At 36.0% G+C, this 24883-nt stretch overlaps 1 protein-coding gene across 1 annotated transcript in view; it reads right to left on the bottom strand.

Annotated features, from left to right (window-relative positions):
- The window catches only part of mAChR-B (muscarinic acetylcholine receptor), a 434083-nt gene that overhangs the window by 268725 nt on the left and 140475 nt on the right, over positions 1-24883 (bottom strand). Inside the window, exon 2 of the mRNA XM_081748764.1 lies at positions 24391-24618. Within this exon, the coding sequence (XP_081604890.1) occupies positions 24391-24512 (122 nt within the window). The 5' untranslated portion in view covers positions 24513-24618. The remainder of the gene's footprint in view (positions 1-24390; positions 24619-24883) is intronic.

Here is a 24883-nt window from a genome sequence, read left to right as displayed (position 1 = left end):
AAGCGATCAGCAACTGCAACACGTGTTGTATAGTGGAGGGCCAAACTTACGTGTTCTATATATATAAACACTTAAAGTAAATATAATAAACAAATGAAAAGTAAAATTTCAGTATGTGTGTTCTATATTCCATATACCACACTATAAGCCATCACTAATCACCACAAACAGCATATATTCCAACCTGGACCATGTCTCATCCAAAACAGTATTCATGGAACCAACCCTTTCAGTCGTTACACTTGAACCAATCCTTCCCATCAACTGCATTGTAATAATAACCGCTACACTTATAACAATGGTTTGTACTACGTTTCCTTGAGATTCCTTTCTCTCGATCTCCACAACTCTTTTGTACTGGAGTATCTTCCTTTCCTGACTGTTTGTTTCTCTCTCTTGCTTTCTCTATGTATTCAAGTGTTGCCGACTCTTAAGAAGATGTAGTGGACATATGCCTTTCATCGTGTGGCCAGGAGTATCAAGACGTGGTGATTCCTTTAAATCTGCATACCGCACCATGCTTGCATTTTCATTCGTTGTCTCACGGAATGTTAAAGGTATGGATTCGAAGGTGGGGGTTGAAACACGTAAGTTAGGCCTAGACCAGATTGAAGATTGAACAAGGCCAATATCGGCGTTGGGACCAATGGATGGAATGGTTGCACCTGTGGAGGAGGTTGTGACATCGTCTGCCCTAGGTCTATCCGTAGAATCAACGATGTTGAAGTAATGTGGTGGAATTGCGTATCTGTTCACAGGGTATAGACCTGTGTTGGAGAACCCGGAAACAGCCACGTCTACAGTAGCACTTTTGTTCCACGCCTGAGTAGTTCTGTTTCTGGTCGCCAGTGCATGCTCCCGACTAAACCATCTAATGACAACAAATTACCTTCTTATGTTATCTGCATTCATGAAAATGGAATACGAAGGCGAGCCTTGCAACTCTTATTTTATATTTATTAATCTAAATTCACGACATATAGGCTTGTATTCAACTAGCATAACAATATTTGTGAGGGTCGTCTTACCGCACATGGTATATGCACAGAAGAGGCCGTCTTACTCCAATGTCTATCATGCAGCGAAAACAAAAAAAGAACACGCTTGTACGTTGTTGCATTCAAACCAGGAACTAGCGTTGTATGCTCGACACCTCATTTAATACTCTTATACACCTGACTTTTATATAACTACAGATTCACTTGTTTGTCTCGAGTTTTTCATTAAGCAGAAAGTTATATCAGCCATTTTGATAGTGATATTTTTATAACCTATCTATGTATTTAGGAGTATTCAGCTGGATGCTTCCGACACGGAGCTTATGTCACTCACCTTCAGAAAGCTTCACTGCGTGTTGGAACAGGAACCGTTAGCTCCAAATTTCTTAAAGAGCGACGCTGTGAAACACAACGTTGCGGATAGGCCGGCTTTAAACAAATGACCCTAACATCAATTTTATAGTCTTTGTTCAACTAAAGGGCGTACTCCGGAGCGACAGATTTTGAAAATCAGTAGAAGTGTTCTAATTCATTGTCTGTAACTACGGTTTGGAATATCCCGAGGCTTCTGCTTCAGAAGACTTTGAAAATTTACCCGTCCCAAAATGGATTTTTAGGTATTTTGATTAAAATTGGATTTATCATGTTTTCCGATACAATGCAAAATATTATTGAATGACAGTATGGCGTCGTAGAGAGGGATGTTCTAAGATTTTCTCTATCCTAGTTTTCGTCATTCTATTCTATCCTAGTTTTCGTCAATTTACATATTTTGAAAACGAAAAAGCAAATGAACTTAGATAAATAGAAAAACATTAAAGACATATTATTGTATAATGAAAATGTATACAATGCTGCAAATTGAAATGAAGTGTTTGTTTTTAGTTTAAAAAATAAAATCTTTCTGATAAAGAAATATAAAACCTTCCTTGTTCAAGTTCTCATTTAGAAAGAAATCATTGTCTCGTAGAGAGATATTACATTAAAAAAGGTTTTGTCACTTTTGATTCTCAACGAAAAAAGAATATCCAGAATTTTACGTTTCATACCTCAGAAATTCTCTTGCCAAACGTTTCTCTTCCCCTTCCGCTCCATGAAAGGACCGGGCTCTACTATCATTTAAGAATTACTGCAGAGTATTTTACATTTCTGACTTTCGTTCTTTCTTAATGTTCTTTATACTCCAGTCAAATTAGCCATATTTTGGGATAAACACAGCCGTTTAAAATAAAACTAAACCTGAACTATGTTTTACTACTTATGTCGTACTTCTCACAAAAAGCGTTCTAAGAATCCCATTGCAGGTTCTTGAGCTATGACGTCCTCAATATGGCTGCAGTAAAGATTCATAGTGAAATATTTTAATGCATATAACTTTTCACACCATAATATCAAAAAGTACGTTTTGGTTACAAAATAATGAAAATAGATTTGACGTTTTGTGAATAAACTATAACATGTAAATATAACGTTTCCTTTGAAATATTTTCACAAGTTGCCGAAAATCATACTTTTGAAGACATGATTTATAGTTTATACATAAATTTACCCTGACTATAGAGTACTAGAAAGTGTTCTTGCATTAATGTTATAGACAATGTTAGTCACTTTAGAAAAGCATCTGCCTTATTTCTTTATCATAAAAAATATAAGGGCCCGCGGTGGCTCAGTGGTAGAGCGTTCATCTCTGGTCCATGGGGTCCTTCGTTCGATCCCAGTTCGCGCCAAGTGAACTTTGTGGTAGATAAACACCGTGTGCGTGGGTTTCCTCGGAGTTCTCCAATTTCTTCATTCCACCATTTCATTTCTTTTTTTACCATCGCCGTCTCTTTTAGCCTAGCAGACATAATCATGAGACGTAAAACTTAAAGATTTCATTTAATAAAAATGTACAAGGGAGCGGTTTGATTTTATGTTGTGATGAATGAGATTCGTGATATAAGCACGGTATACTTATCACTCTCGCCTGGCTTTGACCCTTTAACACTTTTCATAAGTGCTTCGGTTTACTGTGAATCAAAAATAATAATACAAGAGAGCACTAAAACTGATAATAATATAAATTAGCCCAAACAGGGTAATACTCTAAATATTGAATCTATATGTTACCTGTGCGATATTTATTTCACATTTAGTTGGGACGCTTACGTTATGCAGATGGAGAACTTAGTCCACTAGTATCGTCAATACTTTTTACATTAGCATGTATTAGATTTAACGAGTTCGTCTTGTCGTACTCGTTCTTCCACTGTTATTAGGCTTCTACTATTCAACATATCTCCGGTGTTGCACTTGTAAATGTACACATAATGAATGCTGACGTCCTGCACTTGAAGTGGGGGAAGTATTGCAAGGTTGAAGTTTCCTTCGACTTTTTTTTTCGACAACAGTCTTCAAATAAATGTATTTTACTATGTCAAGGTTTGTTTCATCTTACATCCTACAGCATCAATCGCATCGGGAAAAATGAAGGAGCACTGAAGATATCAAGTTGATGAAACTCATTGTCTGTTGAAAGTAGCTTATAAGCCATCTTTTTCTTTTCCTTTATTGAAAAAAAGCAGAAATAATATTACACCTGATGAATGCATGAAAGAAAGCAGGCACTCTTTTATTTGTCCTAATTGGCTCTGTATCTGTTGAATGTTCTATATGTGATCTTCTTCCCCAGTCGTACGAGGCATTAACATGAATATTTGATGTGTCGCTTGAGTGATCAGAAGTATTTTCTCCAACAAGGGAATCTATATTTTCTCCAACAAGTATCGATGAACCTGTTGTTGCAATTTCCGTGGCTTTTGCTGCAATCGAGGTTTTCGAATGATCAGCTGCTTGATACACCTGGCATCGAGAAGTTTTCAGGTGGCGTTTAACAAGATTTATGAAGCTTGCTTTACTCATGGGAGTTAGAGGAAATCATCTTTAGACTTGAAAATTATAACATCGTTTAATATTCGCATGAATAGAGATACGTAACTTTGTTCTTTGTAATTGGGCCACACTTTAAATCCTCTGCCCTCCATCATACTCATCATACTATATGGCATCTTCCATAATAATCCATTATGTATCACATATTGTGTTCATGTTTCTATAGGTCGTCTTTTTTAGAGGACATTAAAAAATAAACACCATGAATTTAATACGTTGCATTGCTTGTTATATAAAAATAAATTGATAACGTAATTAGAAAAATAAGAATTATAAATTATTTATCGCTTTTCCTAATCGAGATCTTGTCAAACAGTGATGGTAGTTGTGTTGTCAATTCATAAGACAAAATGTTCGCCAGCTCTTCATTACCACGTACTTACAACGCGCAACGTTCTTCGAAAAAGTTGTTTTGAATTAGGGTCTAATTACAAGATATTATTTATTTACTTGAACAATTTTGTTTACGGTGGACAATGACTTGATTATGTTGTTGCGCTAGAAGAGAACTTCATTGAAAATTTCATCTACCGTTATTCTTAAGAGATATACGCATAATTTAAAAGATCGATCGCACTTTATGGAGTTATAACCAATAAGTACTTTGGAAAGAGATAAAAGTTTTATTGAAGATTAGCACTGCCCCCACGTACTATTGTTGGCAATATTTTGCATTCTTCCTTCTTTACCTTGCATATAGAATTCGTTAGAACTCGGGGTTTTGTGAAAAAAAAAAGTACATCTCTAATGGGCATCTTTAGGAAGCACCTTCACTCCTTTTTTTCTATTCTAGGTAAAACATCTGAAACTTTGAAATATGTGTTTCACGAAGTAAAGTTCCAAAACGCAAAATATATTTCTCTAGTCCTAAGGAATATATACGATACTATATATGGATAACTCAGTTTTGGCCGTTCAATTGATACTCTTTCATAGTCCTTTTTATATTCCAACAGTTTCGATTCTAACTATAATGTAGGTTAGTTTCTTTATAATTCGTTAATAAATTCACTCGCTCCTATCCTGTGCAGATGCTGCGACATGATTGGTTGTTTAATGATACTTAATAGTATTTTTTATTGGATTCCTATTGCAACGTATGAAATAAATAACGATAACTAAACGTGTGGAGTTAAAGTTGCGTCCATGTTTGTGTGATGTGTTTGATGAAGGAAAGTACATCGATTTACCAGAAAATTTTTAAAATTATTAAAGTACCCAACATAGACGTAAGAGCAAGTTTATTCGTATAATAAGAGATTTAAATCATGGATTTTGGTAATGATGTCGACGAATAACCTTGCGGTTATATTTCTACTTCCATTTTGGTATTTTAAGAAATGATTAATGAATGGTGAATTAGAATTTTTAGTTAAGATGTCTTACGCTATTTGTATTTGTAAATAGCAAGAACTATTAGACTTTTATTCTCACTACAACTTAAAGTGGGATCCAAATCACATGAGCTCCTGCCGGGAAATCAACCCTGGTCTTCCGCACCGTATAGCCACAAGAAAGCTCTTAATAGTGTGTGGCATAAACTGTGATTGATCCTTTAATGTCCCTTCATTGATACACGTTATTTGTCATTTAGATTTTAAATTATCATCTACAAATTTTCATAACAAAGGAAGTTATTAGTACAAATCAAACTATATCGATATTTCTCCAGTTCACTAGTACTTAAATTGGTAGCTTTGTCTTCTAAAGGCAGCATTGTAGCCAGAACATTATGATAAGTGGAAGGAGATAATTTTTGGGGGACAACTTTGAGTTCATCTTCCTACATATGTGCCAATGAACATCTGGAATTTTAAAAGAGGCCACAGCCCCCGGTCACATTAGTTACGGGCCTTGACAAGGGATAGATTCCCGGAGGAAGTAGAATTCACATTAAACTGCACCAGCTCTTTGGCACACATCGTTTCGTACTGGAGAGGGATGTTTTGAAAGTAAAGCATCAAACACATAAGTCGTAAATTTATTTCGTTAACTTTACACGTTTACTGTTTCAATTTGTAATGAGAAATTTTCATTTTATGTATGTAAAGTTGTTTGGCAACACTGCGTGTTCATACTAGAGCGCGGCTGAACAGACAAAATACACGGAATCCTAAGGTTGCCATAGGAACAGTAGCACGCGTTTTCCTTCGATGTTCAATACTGAGCGAACTGGAAGAAGGACTTCTCTCTGAAAGCACTCGATCATACCAACGACACGGTTATAGAAAATTCACTTTAACATCTTTCACACCTCACTCGACAAATCGAGAACAGCACTACTTGCGATTTTTTCCACCACCACGATTCTCCTACAGCTTACGCTTTGGAAATTGATGACGCGTACCGGCAGAATTCCACATCCTTTAACGGTGATTCCAGATCTCATATATTTTAGAACGACAAATAAATTTTTACACTGTACATTGGAATGTCTTTCGTGCAGGATTATTTAGAAGACGTCGATGTAAATTACCAACTTTTAAAGTAATTTCATTGGATTGTAATATGGACTGGAATATATAGTAGGTAAAAGAAAAATTCATTTCTATTAAAGAAAAACGTAATAATTGTAAAAAAAAGAACTTTCTTTTCCTGACATTCTGTATCTGTTATTATACCGTGGTTTATATCTTGCATTTGCAGCACTCAAGCACACCGAAAAAGAAATTGTACACTCCCGTAAATCTTATCTCATACGGGATAGCACTGCCTCAGCTTTCGACAAACGTCTGGAATACATTTTGAAATGCCTCCGCAGGATATTGTAGGTATGAATCCACACGATTTCCAATAGACTTCATATAATTCCACTATACTACAAGGATGCCTATTTTTGCAATTCAGCTACTGCTAATGTTGCCCACCGAAATGAACGCACATAATTTCCATGGCAAAATGCGAGACGAGGTACAGTTTCCAATAGAAACAGATACAACTTCCGAGCAGAGAGACCACTCTCAAAACACTATTTCAAGACAGGATAATATTAACTCTTGTTTCGTATACAACCCTTTATCCGCTGTTCTAAATAGTCTCACAAATTTTCAATTGCACCTGAATCAGCGGATTCTGAAGGACAGACCAATCTGTACAGAGTGCCTGAATGTTCTTCAAACCATGTACAAATTCTTTGGATCTGAGAACAAGTTAATTATCACCTTGGAAGATTGGAGTATCCACTACATAATATTTACCATGAAAATATTGGAGATATCGTAACGTATGTTCACCGAGAATATCCAAATAAACATGTTTATTCATGTTAACATTCACCTATATTTCAGAGAAAGATCATAAAATACTTCGTGTGGAGTATTGTATTGTATGGATCAGAAACATGGACATTACGCAAAAGTGATTAAGAACGACTGGAAGCTTTAGAAATGTGGGTATGGAGAAGGCTGGAGGAAATTAGCAGGGTCGAGCTGAAAACAAATTAGAGGGTTTAGAAATGGTGGAGGAGAAAAGAACAATTTTAGATGTTATTAAGAAGAGGAAGAGAAACTGCTTGGGACATGAGCTAAGAAGGAACTGTATCATCAGGGACGTGTAAAAGGTATGGCTGCAGAAAAGAGAGAGAGGGGCGAAGAAGCCTATAATTAATGAACGATATAAAAACAGAAAAATCGTAAGTGAAGACGAAGAGGTTAGCTGAAGACAGTGGAGCAAGAAGGTTCTCAGTTGTGGCTAGTGACCTGCTACAATGGCAGAATACCTATGATGATGATTCTATTAGAATGATCAAATTTAGAAAAAAGAAAAAACGGAACACTCGGCAAATTAGTATAATTTGAAGTCCTCAGGGACAGTCATTATTATGTAGTATACATGCAGTGTGATTGCACCAGTTTTTATTTATTTAAGTTTTTTCCAAATTTATTTTTTATATTATCTTCTAACATTTAACAGGAACCAGACTGGATACGATTAGATTAAATTTAGCTTCTCGTTCACCAGCGAGGCAATATGAGACTTGATTCTACAGCTTAACGTGGAATTTAAACCATATGTGTTCCCATCAGAAATCTAATCCGGATCTCCCACTACAAAGGTGCATATGCTATCCACGTAGCCAAAGGGAGCTTTACAAACAGAAGCTAGAATTGGGGCATCAATTGTCTCTTGAATTCAGAATTGTTTTGATGACTGAATTTCTTGTAGAAGAGTTTGTCTTTTCTAAAAATACTATTGAAGTATATATGAGAAATTACTAGTATGCAGCTATTTTATATGAAGAATAAATGGAACTCTTCTTTTTAAGAAAAAAGAAACATTTTGCGTCCTCTTCGTGCTTTTCTTGCCTTGCTAAAAATTGGAATAATCCCGTTATAAACGGGGCATTTGGTCAACCTAACTTCCTATATAACTGGACTTCCTACTCACAGTACAAAAAGAGCCCCCAAATTATCAAGAACCCTTTCGTAATATCAGTCACATTCTGGAAACACTGCAAGTAAAATGATTCATTATGCTTTGATATACTCAACGGCTTTCTTCATTGCAATACAGACAAAAACATCAATCACAGGATCATACTACACGTTCCCAGTCCGATGAGCTCATTGAAGACAGGGCTAAGAGCCTCAGTGAGAACTTGCCTTGGCTCCAAATGTCCATTGGATTAAGTTTTCTTCGCAATGTATTTTCGGAAATTGGTTGTGGTAGACATGAAATTACGAAGTGAAGTAATTCCTGTCAGGTTCTTTAAGACTTTCCTTGACCAGCAGTGAAGTTCATAGGCTATCTTTCTGGATTATTATCTTGTCACAAGCACACTTCTGATGTCGTTTTCTTTTCACATGCAGGTTAGACCGTCCTTGCAGTCCGCTTTGGTACACAGACTAATCAGTCAAATATACACGATGCGTTCAAAAAGTATCAAACATCTGGTTGGCAAAAATACATTTATTGATTAGGGAATCCGAAACATTACTCCTTTTCAAAGTAGTTTCCTTGGTAATGCACACACTTCTCCCAGTCCCCCCGCCATTGTTGGAAGCACTTCTGGAACGCAGTTTTTGGAATGTTGAGCAATCGTGCCGTTGCATTTTGCATGATGGCTTCTCTTGACTTAACTTATGGATCTTTTAGTTGCATTTTTAGCTTGGGAAATAAGCAAAAATCACACGGAACCATGTCGGGCGAGTTCGGAGCCTGACGACACACAAGAATTTTGTGTTTTGCGATGAAAGCTTAAATCAAATACGTAGAATGATGAGGTGCATACAAATTTCGGTACAAATTTCGCGAACATTCTCTTCATGCCCTCACGTTCAAAATCGAATGTATCGATCCGATGCTTTCCCCTATATCGTTCGCAATTTCTCGAATTGAGATATGGTGTTCCTGCAAGACCACAATCCGCACTTGCTCATTAACATTGTCATTCTGGCTTGTTGAGGGTCTTCCTGAACTTGGTTCACTGTCCAATGATGTGTAGCCATCTTTCGAGCGGTTGTACCACTCCTTTATCAGTGAGGTACTCATGTCTCGTCTTCGAAAGCCTGTTGAACCTTGTCAATGGTTTCCGCTTGGATATCGCCAAGCTTTTGGCAAAATTTGATGCAATATCGCTGCTCAGCTTTTCTCATCATTTTACAAAAACTGAAATCCAACGACTCCTCACTACACGTCTTTACTCGTTGGCCCACTACCACCAACTGAAGCTTTCTACGGGAGGGAAAATATTTATTACTGCACATGAGTGTTCCCTGTACATCTACACTGAAGAAAGTCTCCAGTACTTTATTGGTTTACGCGGGAAAAATAAGGAAAAACTGAAAGATTTCATGTCATTCTTTTAGAAGACAAAACATTTGCAAATATGGTTGAACATTGTCAATTGTGACACAAGTATTAAAGTTTATATTAAAATAAGTAGTTATTAAATGCTATTATTATTTTAAACTTAGATGAAGGAGGAAATATTTGATAAAGATGACAGAAATTGATCGCTAGTAGGATGGAAGAATTCGAAGAAAGTGGCAAGAGTGCCTAATGATAAGTAAATCCTCGTTAACCTGAAAAGAAAATCCTAATAAGACTGTAATTAAATTAGCACCGAGATACGAAAAATCTGGCTGCAACGTAGAATGTGGGCAAGGGAATTGTAAATGCCATGATGAGGAAGATGTAGTCAAGAAAAACAAAGTCAAATGCGGATGAGCACAGAAAAACAAAGGGAAAAAATGAAACCGTGCCAACAGTAATGGTTTAACTGTGTCCTGAGAACAGATGAGCACCAATTGAGAAGAAAAAAATGATGACGGAAATCGAGGGAAACTGATGAAGATTATGAACTGTGAGGTGGAAGAGAAGATAAACCGGCCTACAAAGATCATACTGCTAGTAATCTGAAAGTCGTTACAACATGAGCGTAGTTATGTGTACAAATTCGCTATATGAATCAAAGTTTGCAATCGGAGAACTATGTCCATAAACGCCCCTTGCACATTAGGTGATTCAAAGTCTCCTATAGTGAATCGTGATGTGTCAGTGCTACATCGGTAGAGTGCACACAATGGGAGACAGAGCGTTACCACAATAGTTTTTCCCAAATGCCCTCATTATGCACCAGAGAGTACCTGGACAGGATGTTTCAGCCGCCCTAACTCACATGATGGAAAATGAAATTAAATGAAATATTCGAATTTTATGTCCTATGATTATATCCGGTAGGTTAAAGGAGACGGTGGTGATGAGAAATGAATGAAATGGTAAAATGAAAAAGTGGGAGGAAATGGGAGAACCCCGAGGAAACCCACGAACACGGTGTTTGTCTACCATAGAGTACAATTGGCTCGCAGAATGACGTCCACCACTGTAATCAGAGTCAAAGTGACTCCCACATGAGCGTACGAATCCTAAGCAATTAATTATTGAAGAGAAATCAATGTTCTCGATGTTATTCTGATATCAATATTATTCCGAGCATCTGATTATCGCTGGTAATGTCTTGTTGTATCGGAAGCGACTGTAGTGACTAGGCAAATGGAGAGCGCTGGTAGTTAGCGAAGAGAGTTGATTCTCTCTAGGACTTGGTGACAACCAACTGCATGTCCATAGATGAGTAGGCAAGCGGGATATCATTCTCTAGCAGGATAAATTGCGTTCCCATACCGCCATGGCAACCTGTCATTCTCTATTCTCTGTTCGGTATATGGCTCCTACTCCATTTTGCCTATCCTCTAGATTCTGCACATTCTGCACTTTCAATCATGGCATGACAGCGCTTTAACTGTTAGTAACAACCATCGCGAAGCTACGTCAAGATCTACAGGAGTCACGGGATAGTATACCCAAGAGAAACATTCACTATTTGTACAGCCGCACGGATAAACTAAGACGAAAGCTGTATGGTTTAAAACACATTGCGGCGTAACATGCATTTGATATTCTAGTTGTATCATATTGGAATTAGTACCGCCTACATTTAACCTCTACGGTCCTCCAGTGCTCATTTGAGTACATTCATTTTAATATTACGTAAATATATGTCGTTTCATTTCAATCGCACCCTTACACGTTTTGCTACTCAAGTACTCATTTGAGAACACATTTAATGCATTCTGGGTCCATCAGATGGTAGCATTGAGTATAAAGTGTACTAACTAGAAAATATTCAGAAATAAGTTTTGGTGCAGTAAGAAAAAAATCGGGTCTGTAGAGGTTAAGGTAATTCTGGTATGCCAACTTTAGGCGAGATCCAGGCCGGTAGCCAGCCCAAAAATTTAGAGGAGGGCCGGCTGAAGTTAGGGGGGGGGGCGATTCAACTATATTATTGTTCATTTGCAAGCCTACCGTGAAAAGGTTAGGGGGGCAGCAAAAATTTAGGGGGGGACGGCCCCCTAGATCCCACTGGATACGGGCCTGGCTAGATCCATGAATTCTAACTGGATCATTGCAATGCGTTTCTACCAGTGCTTTTAGCGCTTTGGTAAGATTTTATGTATTTATTTTGTCGTAGGGAGATTTAAAGTTACTATGAACAATAAACAAATTGTAATTTTATCAAGATATCTTATATTGCAAATACAACTCATATTATAATAATTGAATTCAGAACTTTTCCTAAAGGTAACTCACTGAGAAGATTACATGGGAAGAAATCTGCTGTATGCGCTTCATCGGAGTAGCGTATGTGAGGATAATTAATAGCTTTCAATTTTGAAGACGTTCGAATATAAAAACAGATTGATTACTTTCAGCTTAACTGGTAACTCTAGCGATAATGTGTAAGAGAGGACATCGTGTCCGAAATATTATTATGTCAAGACATTATAAAAAATATTACCATGTTAACTCGGCTTCATTTAGGAGGTTTTCTGTATTTATTGAAGTAGTCTAGTGCATTGTTGTTCTCTCGTGGTTTCTGCATTTGACGAATTTGGTCAAGAAGTTGAATTATCCATAGTAGCATCTCGATATATATTCTTTACTGATATATAGATTCTCACAACAATATTCTATGAATGATATGATTATTGTATTACGTATGTGACTAGCATACAGTGCCTTGCTCTCTTCCCCTATACTCTATCTCTCGTAAGAAGAATATTCAACCTACAAAATTTCATTACATTGAACCTATAATTGCATTACTTCGCCGCTTCTAAAGTAATTGGACTCGCATTTCGCCTAAGTTTGATTTATTCAGTGTAATTACTCACGTTGATTTGGAAACTAATGTTACAGATGTCTCACACTAATTTCAGCTCTGACTTACTGAATATAAAATGTGACAGGAGAGAGCAGGACTGCTAAGGCTTAATTCACTTTCACGCACTTGCAGTTGTGGGACGTTACTTATGTTTTGTCTAATGCAAAATAATATTATCCTGTTCCTTTCGTTGTAAAATCAGTTGCATTAGATTTTTCTGACAGAATGTGTTTGTTCAATTCCATACCATCGAAAAGAGATAAAGATTTTAACTCTGACATGTTACACACTGAAGCCACAAGAAACTTTGTAATAGCTGTATGGAAGGATATAAATGTTATATATTGGAATATTTATTCTTTAAAAATATACGTATGTTATCTATTTTCTGGTATTATATTCATCTTCTCGCAATAAACTACAAAATTCTTTTCCCTTAGAAAATTAGATGTTAACTATTTCTATATGTACACTCCGAGTACAACCTTACTAGGCCATAAAATTCAAATTTCTTGCGTCACACCGCCTACAATATATTTGTTTACATTATTGACCAATCTAAGAACAAACACAACATAGATCAACGACCATCCTGCTTGGAGAATTGATGAATCATGCAAGAAGTTTTATCACTTGTGTGTGACCTTTTCATGATGATATCGTTATTTTATTACAATCAAGGTAAATAATATAGCCTAATATGTGAGGGTGTAATTAACAATTAACCATGTACGGGAATATTCGTCATGTACCTACCTAATTTATTTCTAGTTCAGTCTAAACTCACCTTAAATTTTCGAAAGAATGCAGGTATATGAAGGGTGGGTGGATGTATGCTATATTTTTCGAAAACGATTGACTTACCAGAATTTCTAGATTTCCATCACAATATAAAATAATAATAATGCCCTGACTAATAACTTTATTGTAAAACTAATGATCAGCAATGTCAGCAGGAGTGTTAATGATTCGAAATAATTTTACTGAATATCTTCATAAAATACCAGTTATTTCCAACACAAATTGAAATCAATAGATTATATACGTTTTAACAACAGAATATATTTTTATACTAACTGATAAACAAAAAATAAAATATAGATAAGATGGAAATGAATTCATTCATTAATCAACAAATATGCATCAAGGCTAATTCACTTCATGAATCTCTAAGTCAACTACTGAAATTCACAGCATTAAAATATGATAAATCTAAAATTACCAATTATTTTATGATTATTTCCACGATTATTTTAACTTTAAAATGGAAGGAAAGACCTTCCTTGTTTCCATGTATAACAATTTTATACTATATCTCATGTATGTAAAGCCAAGTCTGTGTGATGATTTCGTAGTAGGTGAATGCACAATTATGTAATGAAAATTAATTCCTTGTGCAGTTGTACTGTGTCGATAAATTTATGATCTAAATACTGAATTATCGATTCTTGGCTCATCGTGACACATGAGGATTGTATCAATTGATTTGTAAAATTGGGCCAGAAACCTCAGCAATAATTTAAGAATAAAACCCTATGTTAAATTGAATATGGCGCATAGAAGTAGTGTGTGATAGACAGGATTTGTCTGAGATCATCGAAAAATTACTAAAATGAATACATGGTGTGTTCTGCTACCTCACATTCTTACGCTAAAAGACGACCAGTCCAACTTCCGACTTGGCTTTTGTTAACATCGGACTATTTAAACGAAAAGTTCCATAGTTAGTCTACACTAATGTTATTGAGCGGAACCGTAGCTAGTCATAACGTTCATGCTTATCAGACTGAAGAAAGAATATCGAGTGTTCTAAAAATGGTGTCCACGGACCAATGTATGTATACCTTTCGAGTCCTCGTCTGGACACACAAATTGCACTATGTGGCAACGAGGCAAGTATCATAAAGAACCATAGATTAGATCTACCAATCTATCAAAAAGTTATATCGATTCTTTCCAGATAGCAGCTAAAGTCGATATTGATTGACACTCCATCGCTTATTAGTGTAGCAATCGATTCAACTGCTTGTCAAATTCGTAGAGTAACGCTAATGGCTCCAAGTTAATCTGGGACGTTGCCACATTGTGAAATTTTGATTTCTCATAGCGGCTGAAGGAGGCCCGGAGGGTATATCATCATATAATATTTTTGCTTTATTTTGGCATGTAGAATAGTGCTCTGTGGTCCGTGGGCGCCAATTTTAGAACACCCGATATATATTTCAAATACGTGTGAAGGATACTGACGAGTACTGCATCAAAGAGATCAGGTCAGGAATTGTCATAGCGAAAGAAGCATTCAATAAGAAGACATCATTCATAACTAGAAGGCTTAATATTGGACTAGGGGGAGTTTGTCAAGTGTTATATACAGAGTAAGGTTCAGAGACTTTGACATTACGGAAGCTACAGAAGAAATATTTAGAGAGCTTTGAATTGTGATTTTGAAGGAAGATGGAGATGATAAAATGGACTGAGACAGTAAAAAGCGAAGATGTGTCAAAACGGGTAGGAGAGAAGAGGACGCTTTTCGACAGCATCCATCGTAGGATGGCTAATTGGATTGGTCACATCTGGTGAAGCAATTGTCTTCTTCATACCGGGATTGAGGAAAAGATGGAAGGAAAGGGAGGAATAGGAAGAAGGAGAGGAATACAACTGGTTGATGATTTGAAAAATAGAAGAAAATATTGGGACCTGCCAGCAGAATCTAATATAAATAAAATCAAGAGTTTGTTTGTGTGTTTGTTTGTCTGCCTGTCTGTCTGTGTCTGCCTGGGGACCAGACGAGTGGACCGAGAGTTACAAAAATTTAGTCACGGGTATCTTTTTCCAGGCCCCATATCAAGACGAAGGACTTTTTTCAAATTTCGAACCAGGGGGATCTCAGGCGGGGACCGGCCTGGGGACCAGACAATTTGACCGAGAGTTACCAAATTTTTGACACGGATACCTTGGTCAAGGCCCCGCACAAAGGCGAAGCGATTTTGTCAAAATTCGAACCAGGGGGGTCTCTCAGGGGGCGTTTACCGGAACATGTAAAAATAGTAGAAAATGACCGATATTAGTGTAGAATTCATAGTTTTCGCTGTCGCTGAGATCAATGGTGAAGCTCCAATCGCATTAACTTCCAAACTCACCCTATTCGGCTGCGGGCTGGGGATGACCAGGGGGGATACCGAAACATGTAAAAGCAATCCATAATGACCGATGTTAGTGTCAATTCCATAGTTTTCGCGGTCGCTGAGATCAATGGTGACACTTCCATTAGCAATGGCTTCCAAATTCAGCTACCATTCTATGAGGGCCGGAGGTCAGCTACAGGGGAAGGGATACCGAGACATGTGAAAATACGCCAAAATGACCGATATTAGTTTCAAATCCATAGTTTTCGCGGTCGCTGAAATGAATAGTGATACTCCCACAGGCGTTGACTTCCAAATACAGCCTCCATGAGAAGAATGGGCATATTCAGCTAGTACTTAATATAGTCTAATTTTCATGTGCTTTTAAACTTTGGTATTGAAGGTTTTATTCAATTTCTGAACTGCTATGTTTAAAGTACATTAACGTGCATTCCTCCAATAAAAAGACATTTCGTTCCCGTGCTGTGACTTCTCGTTAATGAATTAGTTATAGCAGTAACTAGATGAAAGTACAAAACATATCCAAACAAACTATAGGCGTACAACATGGTATAGGTGGCAACGAATGGTCAATGTTATGATCTCTGAGTATTAAAATAGTCATTAACGTTATGTAGTGGACACTGTAGGGGTTACAGTCCCTTTGCTAGTACCACAGAGGGGAACGACAATAATAACCCCTTTCTAAGTCCATTCTTGTGTTTACGTAGATTTCAATAATACAGTATCCATTATCCTACTTATCATTATCATCTTATCATTATCCTACTTTATAGAGGATTCTGTTGAGAGATTTCAAACTACTGTAGATCTTTTAGTACACTACCGGATTGTGAAAGTTTAGAAAGAAGTTAGAACAAATAGACCAAAGTTAACTAACATGTGGAGGTGATAACTAAACTGTTTCGAAATTTCAAAGTTGATTTAAAGCAATAAATGGCTGACAGAATATGATTATTTTGCTTTTCTCGTGTCTTATATGAAGTGAATTAGCAGTGGACCTGAATTGTGTAATATATTTATGACATCGGATTAAAGAAAGTAAAGAAGTATGAGAACTTTAATAAACACGTACCGCCTTATGCAGAGTCATTTTGACGTATGATTAGCATCATACTAAAGACCTGACTATTGCAGGAAACATATGTTAGTCGAACTCTTTACTATGACACTAATCACGCGTCAGAACGACTCTGCATAAGGCCCATTAAAAATATGATGAATTTAATAAGTGTGACCACCAGGGGCGCACCCTTACAGAGAATCTAACGGGTTCGGATCCCTCCTTAAATCCTCTTAACTCGTATAACGAAATACTTTAGTTTGTATAATATTTACCTGTACCGTGGGCAAAAAGTGCTCATAAATATGTAATATACTTAGTAGAATGTTCATTTTAAATTAACAAAAAAGAAGAATGTTTTTAATATATGTAAGAGATTATTATGGGATAGTTGTGGCTATGTACATGTTATGTGTTGACCTAGTCAAGTGAATTTATGTATTTTACGGTCTTAAAAAGAATATTTAAGACATATCAAGCAATAAAGGTGAGACTAATGATCTTTGAATATCTGAGTTGATTCTTGCATAAAGAAAAGTTATTATCGCTTCGTAACTTATATTTTACCAGACGGACCAGGTTGACGACGCTTTTCTATAGAGTCGTTATAAAAAATTTGGTGCCGAAACCCGGGACTTTTGAAAATTCAGTTCCCGAAGAAGGAAAGTAGGGCTGAATTTACTTGGATATTACCATTTATGAATACGAACTTAACCGTATTACGAAGCGGTAAGGTCATCAAAAGAAAAATGGATAGTGAAATAGTGCAACAGGAATCTAATACCAGTAATCCAGGTGAAATTAGTGCAACACCAAGTTTGTCATCTGAGGATCGACTTTTGTTAGCTGTGCAGCGACAAATTATGCAAATGACGACTGAGATAAAACAAACCATGGAACAGAAGCTCAATGAATCTAACACAAACATGGAACAGAAGTTCTATGAAGCTAACCAGACCATGGAACAGAAGTTCTATGAAGCTAACCAGACCATGGAACAGAAGATAGAACTAAAGTTCTATGAAGCTAACCAGACCATGGAAAAGAAGATAGAACTGAAATTTAATGAAGCTAGCAAGCAGTATGAAGAATTAAGTAAACGAATAGAACGGATAGAACTGAAATCAGACGATACGAAACAAACAATCGTCCAGGTGATGAACGACATATCCTAGCAGTTTGACGAGAAGTTAAAAAGGTTAGCCGATGAGTGTCAAGAAAAGCACGATCATCAAAATCATGAAATCTGTGCTGTAAAAAAGGATTTAACGTTAATAGAATCTTCCGTTAAACATCAAAAGATCCAGTTGGCTACTATGCAGGAAGAAATTAAAACGTTACAGGCTAGAGACACCATTTATCGCAATAATCTGGGCAGTGATCGCTTCGAGTTTCCCCAATCACCGGATATAAATACGCCTTCGCCGGAATCTGAGGAGGATATTATATTAGAGGAAAATTGTCCGAAGATCACTGATGAACGAAATATAAATGGTATCATGACACAGCACGCTACGGACCGGAACAATCACACCACAAGAACAAGGAGTGAGAAAAGAAAGGTAAAGTTAAGTGTCAAGATGAGCGAAATCAAAGCCATGAGTAAATTTAGTGGTAAGTGCAATGAAAATGCTAGTTCTTTCTTAGAGAAGTTCCAAGACGAATGCAGTATAATGTCTATCGACCGATCACAATACATGAAATTAATACCCCATGTATTACTCCCACCTTGTTCCTTATGGTTTAAGGCAATACGTGATCACATTAGTACATATGAGGAATTTAAAGCAGCATTGATCGCGAATTACGAAAATGACTTTTTGCTGGCAAACAGAGATGCCACTCTTAGAAATCAACATTTCAATCCTAGATTGCACAAATCTATTGTAGAGTTTGTTGTAAATGTCTATAATGAATTAAAGGTTGTTAATCCCTTGCAATCGGAATCAAGAATAATTGCATCGATTCGCAATTTGCTTCCATTTAAATTACAGCAGATCTTATTTTCCACACAGTGTATGAGTTTCAGTCATTTATTAATGCTTGTACAATGCTACGAAACTCAATACCATGTTATGAATCTAACACAATCAGGAATGGGTAAAAATAAGAATAATTCAGATCGTTTGGTCCCTGTTCGGAATTTGAATATCCGAAGTGTGAATAATAATGAACCGAACCTAAGACGAGTATACTCTAGCAATCAAAATGAACAAAATAGACAAGGTTATGTAGGGAATCCGCCTAACCTAATTAATCGTAATAATTCCTATGTTAGACCATATAGTCAAAATAGGTTTAAAAATAGACGAAATGTATGGAGAAATTCCACCAACGCAGCGAACTACGTGGATAGAAGTAATGGAAGGATAAGAGATGGCACTTCACATCAAGATCCAGGTATTGAAGTAATTTCTGTACAAAACAATAATACAGGACATAATCATGATTGTGCTGTACAGTGTACCCTATTGGAACCCTACTCGAGTATGAATTTAAACTAATTGCGGCTGATATGGTAGGGGTTAAACCCATGTCAGCTGTAGGTTCTCATGAGCATTTATCTAAAAATTTAAGCGATAATTTCTATGAACCTTTTATCTTCCAATTTACCGGTTCATGCTAATTATGAAAATGATCTTTCCTATGACGTTTCTGTGAATAACTATTCGGAAATAGCTACCATTTCAATAGAAGATTTAAGAGAACATCAAATAAAGTATCATGAATACCAACAAATCATGGAACATTTATCTTCATGTGGCGATGGATGTAGTTGTCCCAAGCACTGGAATTCCAGATTTAAATTAAATAACGGAATCTTACTCATTAAGGATTTTAAGTTCAAATCTAGGAACAAAATTTGTATTCCACCTACGTTAACAGCACGCATCTTAAAGGCCTACCATGACGATTTTGGACATTTTGGGTATGTAAAGGTATGTGCCTTGATTAATAAGTCTTTTTATTGGAAAGGAATGCGAGCTCAGGTCAAAAATTATATCAATGACTGTATCGAGTGTATGCAAATTAAGCATAATTATCAGGCTATACAAAAACCAATGCTTTCAATAACACCGGAGAGACCACATTCATTTCTATCGATTGATTTATATGGACCGTTACCCAGAGCAGCTACTGGAGAAGTTTATTTGTTAACAACAATGGATATCTTTTCACGATATGTGGTAGCCTACCCCTTGCGCAAAGCAACCTCCGCTGCTATAGTGAATAAAATTCTAAATGTATATATTCCACATTGTGGCCCTATCGAGCATATATTATGCGATAACGGCTCACAATTCAAAAGTGATGTGTTTCTCAAAGCCATGAATAAGGCCAACATTAAAATTCATTTTGTGACTCCGTACCACCCAAGTAGCTCCGTTGTAGAAAATGTACATCGCAATTTCGGTATGTTGTTTCGGCACTTTTGTAAGGATAAACATACTGAATGGATTAAGCATGTCAATCAAATTACGTACCTTTTGAACCATTCTATATCAGACACTTTAGGTGTGTCTCCGGCTAAGGTGCATAATGGCTCTGATGTAATTTTCCCCGTGGAACAACATTTTGATGTCAAATTAGAAGATTCGACAATTATAGACTCATCCAATTTAGTGAACATGGTTAAGATCCGAAGACACAACAAGTTTTTGAAACGTAATTCGCAAGTAGAGTCGTTACAAGAAGGAAAATATCGGATCAAGGTCAACGATTTAGTTTTCGTTAAACAACATCCGCAGAGTAATATGTTGTTAAAGAAAATCTACAAATTTTGTGACATTTTCTCAGGTCCTTATTTATGTTTTAAGGAGATAAATCCTAAAGTCTTCGAACTGTTAAATGCTAAAACGGGGAGGTCAATAGGACTTCGCAATATAGAAGAGTTAAAGGTTTGGAAGCCTACTCCGTATACAAAGGAAAAATGGATGCATCTAGTTAAAGAGTTAGTAGCACCCAACATTCTTGATCAAATAAATAAGAATGAAAAATAACAATAATAATGAAAAATGTGTTTATTTAATAACAAAAAGGTGTCTTTTGTTTCTGTAAAATAAATTTATTTACTTCCATTTGATTATTCAAACGTAGGTTATGTTTAATTTTTATTCTTTCTTATTAATGTGAAGAATCATAATTCAATTTATAATTAGTTAAAGGCAAAAAAATTACTTTATATCAGATTGATTTGTGTTTAATTGTCAAAGATTATGTTAAGAATAAGATCCATTCTATAAAATCAATTATTCAATAACTACCTTGAATGAAATTCTTCTTTATTTATGACATCTTAGTGCTACTATGTATACATTACAATTGCAACATCTAACTTATTTGTTATACAATGCGCCCGAAAAGAATAAATATTATTTGTCACATCATCGTTTGTAATAATGATCGAAACTAGTAATCTTGATAATTTGTGTTTCACCCTCGTTAATTATATTTCCAAGCGACGATGTTTTTAATGATAAAGAATAAATAATAATGTAATAAAAGAGAAATATTAATGAAATCAAAGATTTATTGTAAATGTATTTATGTGAATGATAATAACTAATATTTTATATATATATGAGGGTTAACCAAAAAATAATGAAGATATATACGAGGTGTGATCAAAATATAAAGAACATATGTAATGTACGAACATTAATCTAATCAGACCAGTGGTTCTTGAATATAAAAGCCAAGCCTACTCATGACTTTTATATTCAGTCCCTTTGTCGGGCGACATTTTCTATAACGAAATACTTTAGTTTGTATAATATTTACCTGTACCGTGGGCAAAAAGTGCTCATAAATATGTAATATACTTAGTAGAATGTTCATTTTAAATTAACAAAAAAGAAGAATGTTTTTAATATATGTAAGAGATTATTATGGGATAGTTGTGGCTATGTACATGTTATGTGTTGACCTAGTCAAGTGAATTTATGTATTTTACGGTCTTAAAAAGAATATTTAAGACATATCAAGCAATAAAGGTGAGACTAATGATCTTTGAATATCTGAGTTGATTCTTGCATAAAGAAAAGTTATTATCGCTTCGTAACTTATATTTTACCAGACGGACCAGGTTGACGACGCTTTTCTATAGAGTCGTTATACTCGACATACGTTTGTATACTTTCATAATAAAACTAAATTATTTAATAGAGAAATGACTGATGTATCCTAAAGATTTGATGTTCACTTTACCTATACTCAACTTTTTCTTTTAAAAAATCTATTTTTTCTCAGAATATATAGATGGGAAAACTTAACAATAATTATTTATCATTTGTCGGGTGTAGAATTACATCAATCGTACATAGATGTATTGTCTTATAAATGGTCACGGTTGCTCCGTAGTAGAGCGTTCACTTCTGGTGCATGGGGTCCTTGGTTCAATCCCAGCTCGCGCCAAGTGAGCTTTTCTCTCCCTTTTTTCGATCCACCATGTCATTCATTTCTCATCATCACTGTCTCCTTCAGCCTAGTCGGCATAATTGTGGGACGTAAAATTTAAAGATTTCATTTCAGTTTCAGTTTCATGCTGTGTCCCATATTATTAGACCCCTCTCCCAAACATTGAACTCATCCAAGAAGTTTTCAGGGTGCACGCCTGGCAAGTATGCCAAATAATCTACCATGATTCGTTTGCATTATCATCTCTATTAAAACTTAAAATAATCTTGTAGAAATATTAGTCACATTCGCTCACTTTTGATTGATTACATCAGATTTTGGGGTATTTGAATGTGCTATGTATCCCCATTAGGAATCCAAAGATTCTAGTAGCTCTGGTGTTTCCGTGGTTTGGTTGACTTCATGAAGTGTCCTATCCTCATTTGTATAGTGACTAGAGTGTCTTTGGTTGACAAACCCCGGATTCAATTCCTGGTGGAAAACATCAAACACATTCGAGTAATCTCCTTTTCAAATTGCAAATCTCGTCTTATATAGCCTAACCTCTAAGAGAGAACGGAAATACAAAATAAACAGCCATGAAGTGTCTTGAGGCCACAATGCAAAATTACATGGTGAAACGTTCGTAATTAAAGGTGCCTCTGCAACTATCGCACTAATTTGATATATTGCATGCTTCAGTAACGGTAATTCAAATGTACTAAATAGCAGATGTTTGGAGTCTAATGCAGATTCCATTTAGTATATTGTCTTGAAATTCAAGGTGAGTTTGTAGAAAGATAATGGCATACAACAAAATTCGTGAAAATCTTAGTAAATAATCCGACATTGACGTCAGAAACTAAATATTGTTTTACCACATTAAAGAATATAAAAACATTTAAACGGGTGCCGTAGCTCAAAATAGTCTAACTGCATTAGGTATAGTGTCATCTGAGAAAAAGTTGTAACAAGTAAACTTCAGAAGAGTTATTGACAGGTTTGTTTGCCCAGAAGAACATCAGAAGTGATTTCATATACGAATGAAATGAAGCATTTATTTATGAGTGTGTACTTCTTATTATATGTAATTATATATATATGGTCACTTTCATTGATTTCTATCGTTTTTCTTGTTTAGAATACTGAAAGAATTTTATGTAGAATTAGAAAAGTATAACGGTGTGAACCACCGAAAATTATGTCACGAGACGCCACTGGCCCAGGATCTGATGGAAGCCATTTTAAAGGTCTGTTAGTTATTCAACGAAGAATTTTCCGCATTGAACGATTGTGCTGTAATAAACTGAGGTTAGTTCTAGTTGCGAGGGCCAATACAATCCATAAAGGTGAATACGGGCTCCAGAAATGAGTACCTTGTTTTTGTCTAAATTGTGATAAAAGTAGAAAACAACGAGCCCTTAGGGGCTTCTAACCCCCTTCGCTCGCTCAGCTATATTTTGTAATAGTGATTCTGGCGCCTCGTGATTAGAATTTATCCATAAACTGTTTTGTTCAGACATTATCTACCTGAATTAAATACTTCAGTTGTGTTCAATATTTTGCACTTTCTTGCTCTAACTTATGGTAGTCTAGAAGTCTTTTTAAAGCCAATTCTGTCTTTATTCTTCTTTCACAATGGACCTTGACGTTGATGCTCCAGACCAGTGATCTGGGTCCAAAGTCCTGAATTTTTAATAAATTTGATGCCTACTAATGCTGATATTGTAATTTAGACCAGAGTCGCGCCATGGTCGATGCAATATGTTGTTACTAGCGGCCATACATTTCACAAAAAAAATTGATGAGTATAAAATGTGCCACTGTGTGAGTAACAGTTTACTCTTCGTTTTCTAAATTGTTTTGCCTAATAACTCTTATTCAATCGTGACTCAGGCCCGTAGTTTTAGGCAGAACACTAAGACAGGATGGGAAAGGGGCAATGATTATTTTGGAGCAGTTAACTTGCCATCATCTTACACTCATACATACATACTTATAAACAACTGGAAGTTTCAGCGGGGCTCAGCACTTCTGACACTTCTACATACGATGTGTTGTGGCATTGAGCCGTCCATGAAAGAGAGGCCATATAGATTTATTTGGAGCACACAAAAGTATAAATCCTCAGCATCTGTAAAGAGTCAAACCCAAAAAGGATTTTTAAAAACATGCAACTAATGCTGTACTCACCATTGCAAGAGGTAGTCAACTCCAATGGCGAAAATAGGAGTAGTTGTTTTGTTGAATACCTCAGTGGAGTTGATGCCGATGTCTGTGAAATTTCCTCCTCCGTGTTCCTCTCCGTCCTCCATGCTGGGCTCACTTCTTCAACTCCTTTTTCTTCGTTTCAGTCCCATCATGTGTCACTCCCTCCCACCTCCTCCTTTATCCTACTTCTTAGGTAGCACTACTAACAATCTGCAAAGAAATGCCATATAAAAACATCAATTGACTCATTTAATAGAAGCAGCAAAATATATATATATTATAAATATTAAATGAACAAATTAAAAAATAATTTACTTCTTTCTGCTTGGGTCAGGCAATTGTAATGAGCCCATTTTATCCAAATCAACCTATGAGCACACAAAATGATATTTATACCAGACGAAATAAATACTTAATAAAGAGAAAGAACATCTCAGTCACGATCCTTAAACATTCCATTCCAAAATGTCACCAA

Source organism: Thermobia domestica, chromosome 2, assembly GCF_964235325.1.
Source record: "Thermobia domestica chromosome 2, izTheDome1.hap1.1, whole genome shotgun sequence".
NCBI lineage: Eukaryota > Metazoa > Arthropoda > Insecta > Zygentoma > Lepismatidae > Thermobia > Thermobia domestica.
The sequence above is the reverse complement of the archived record's forward strand: the minus strand, read 5'-3'. Positions and strand labels throughout refer to the sequence as shown.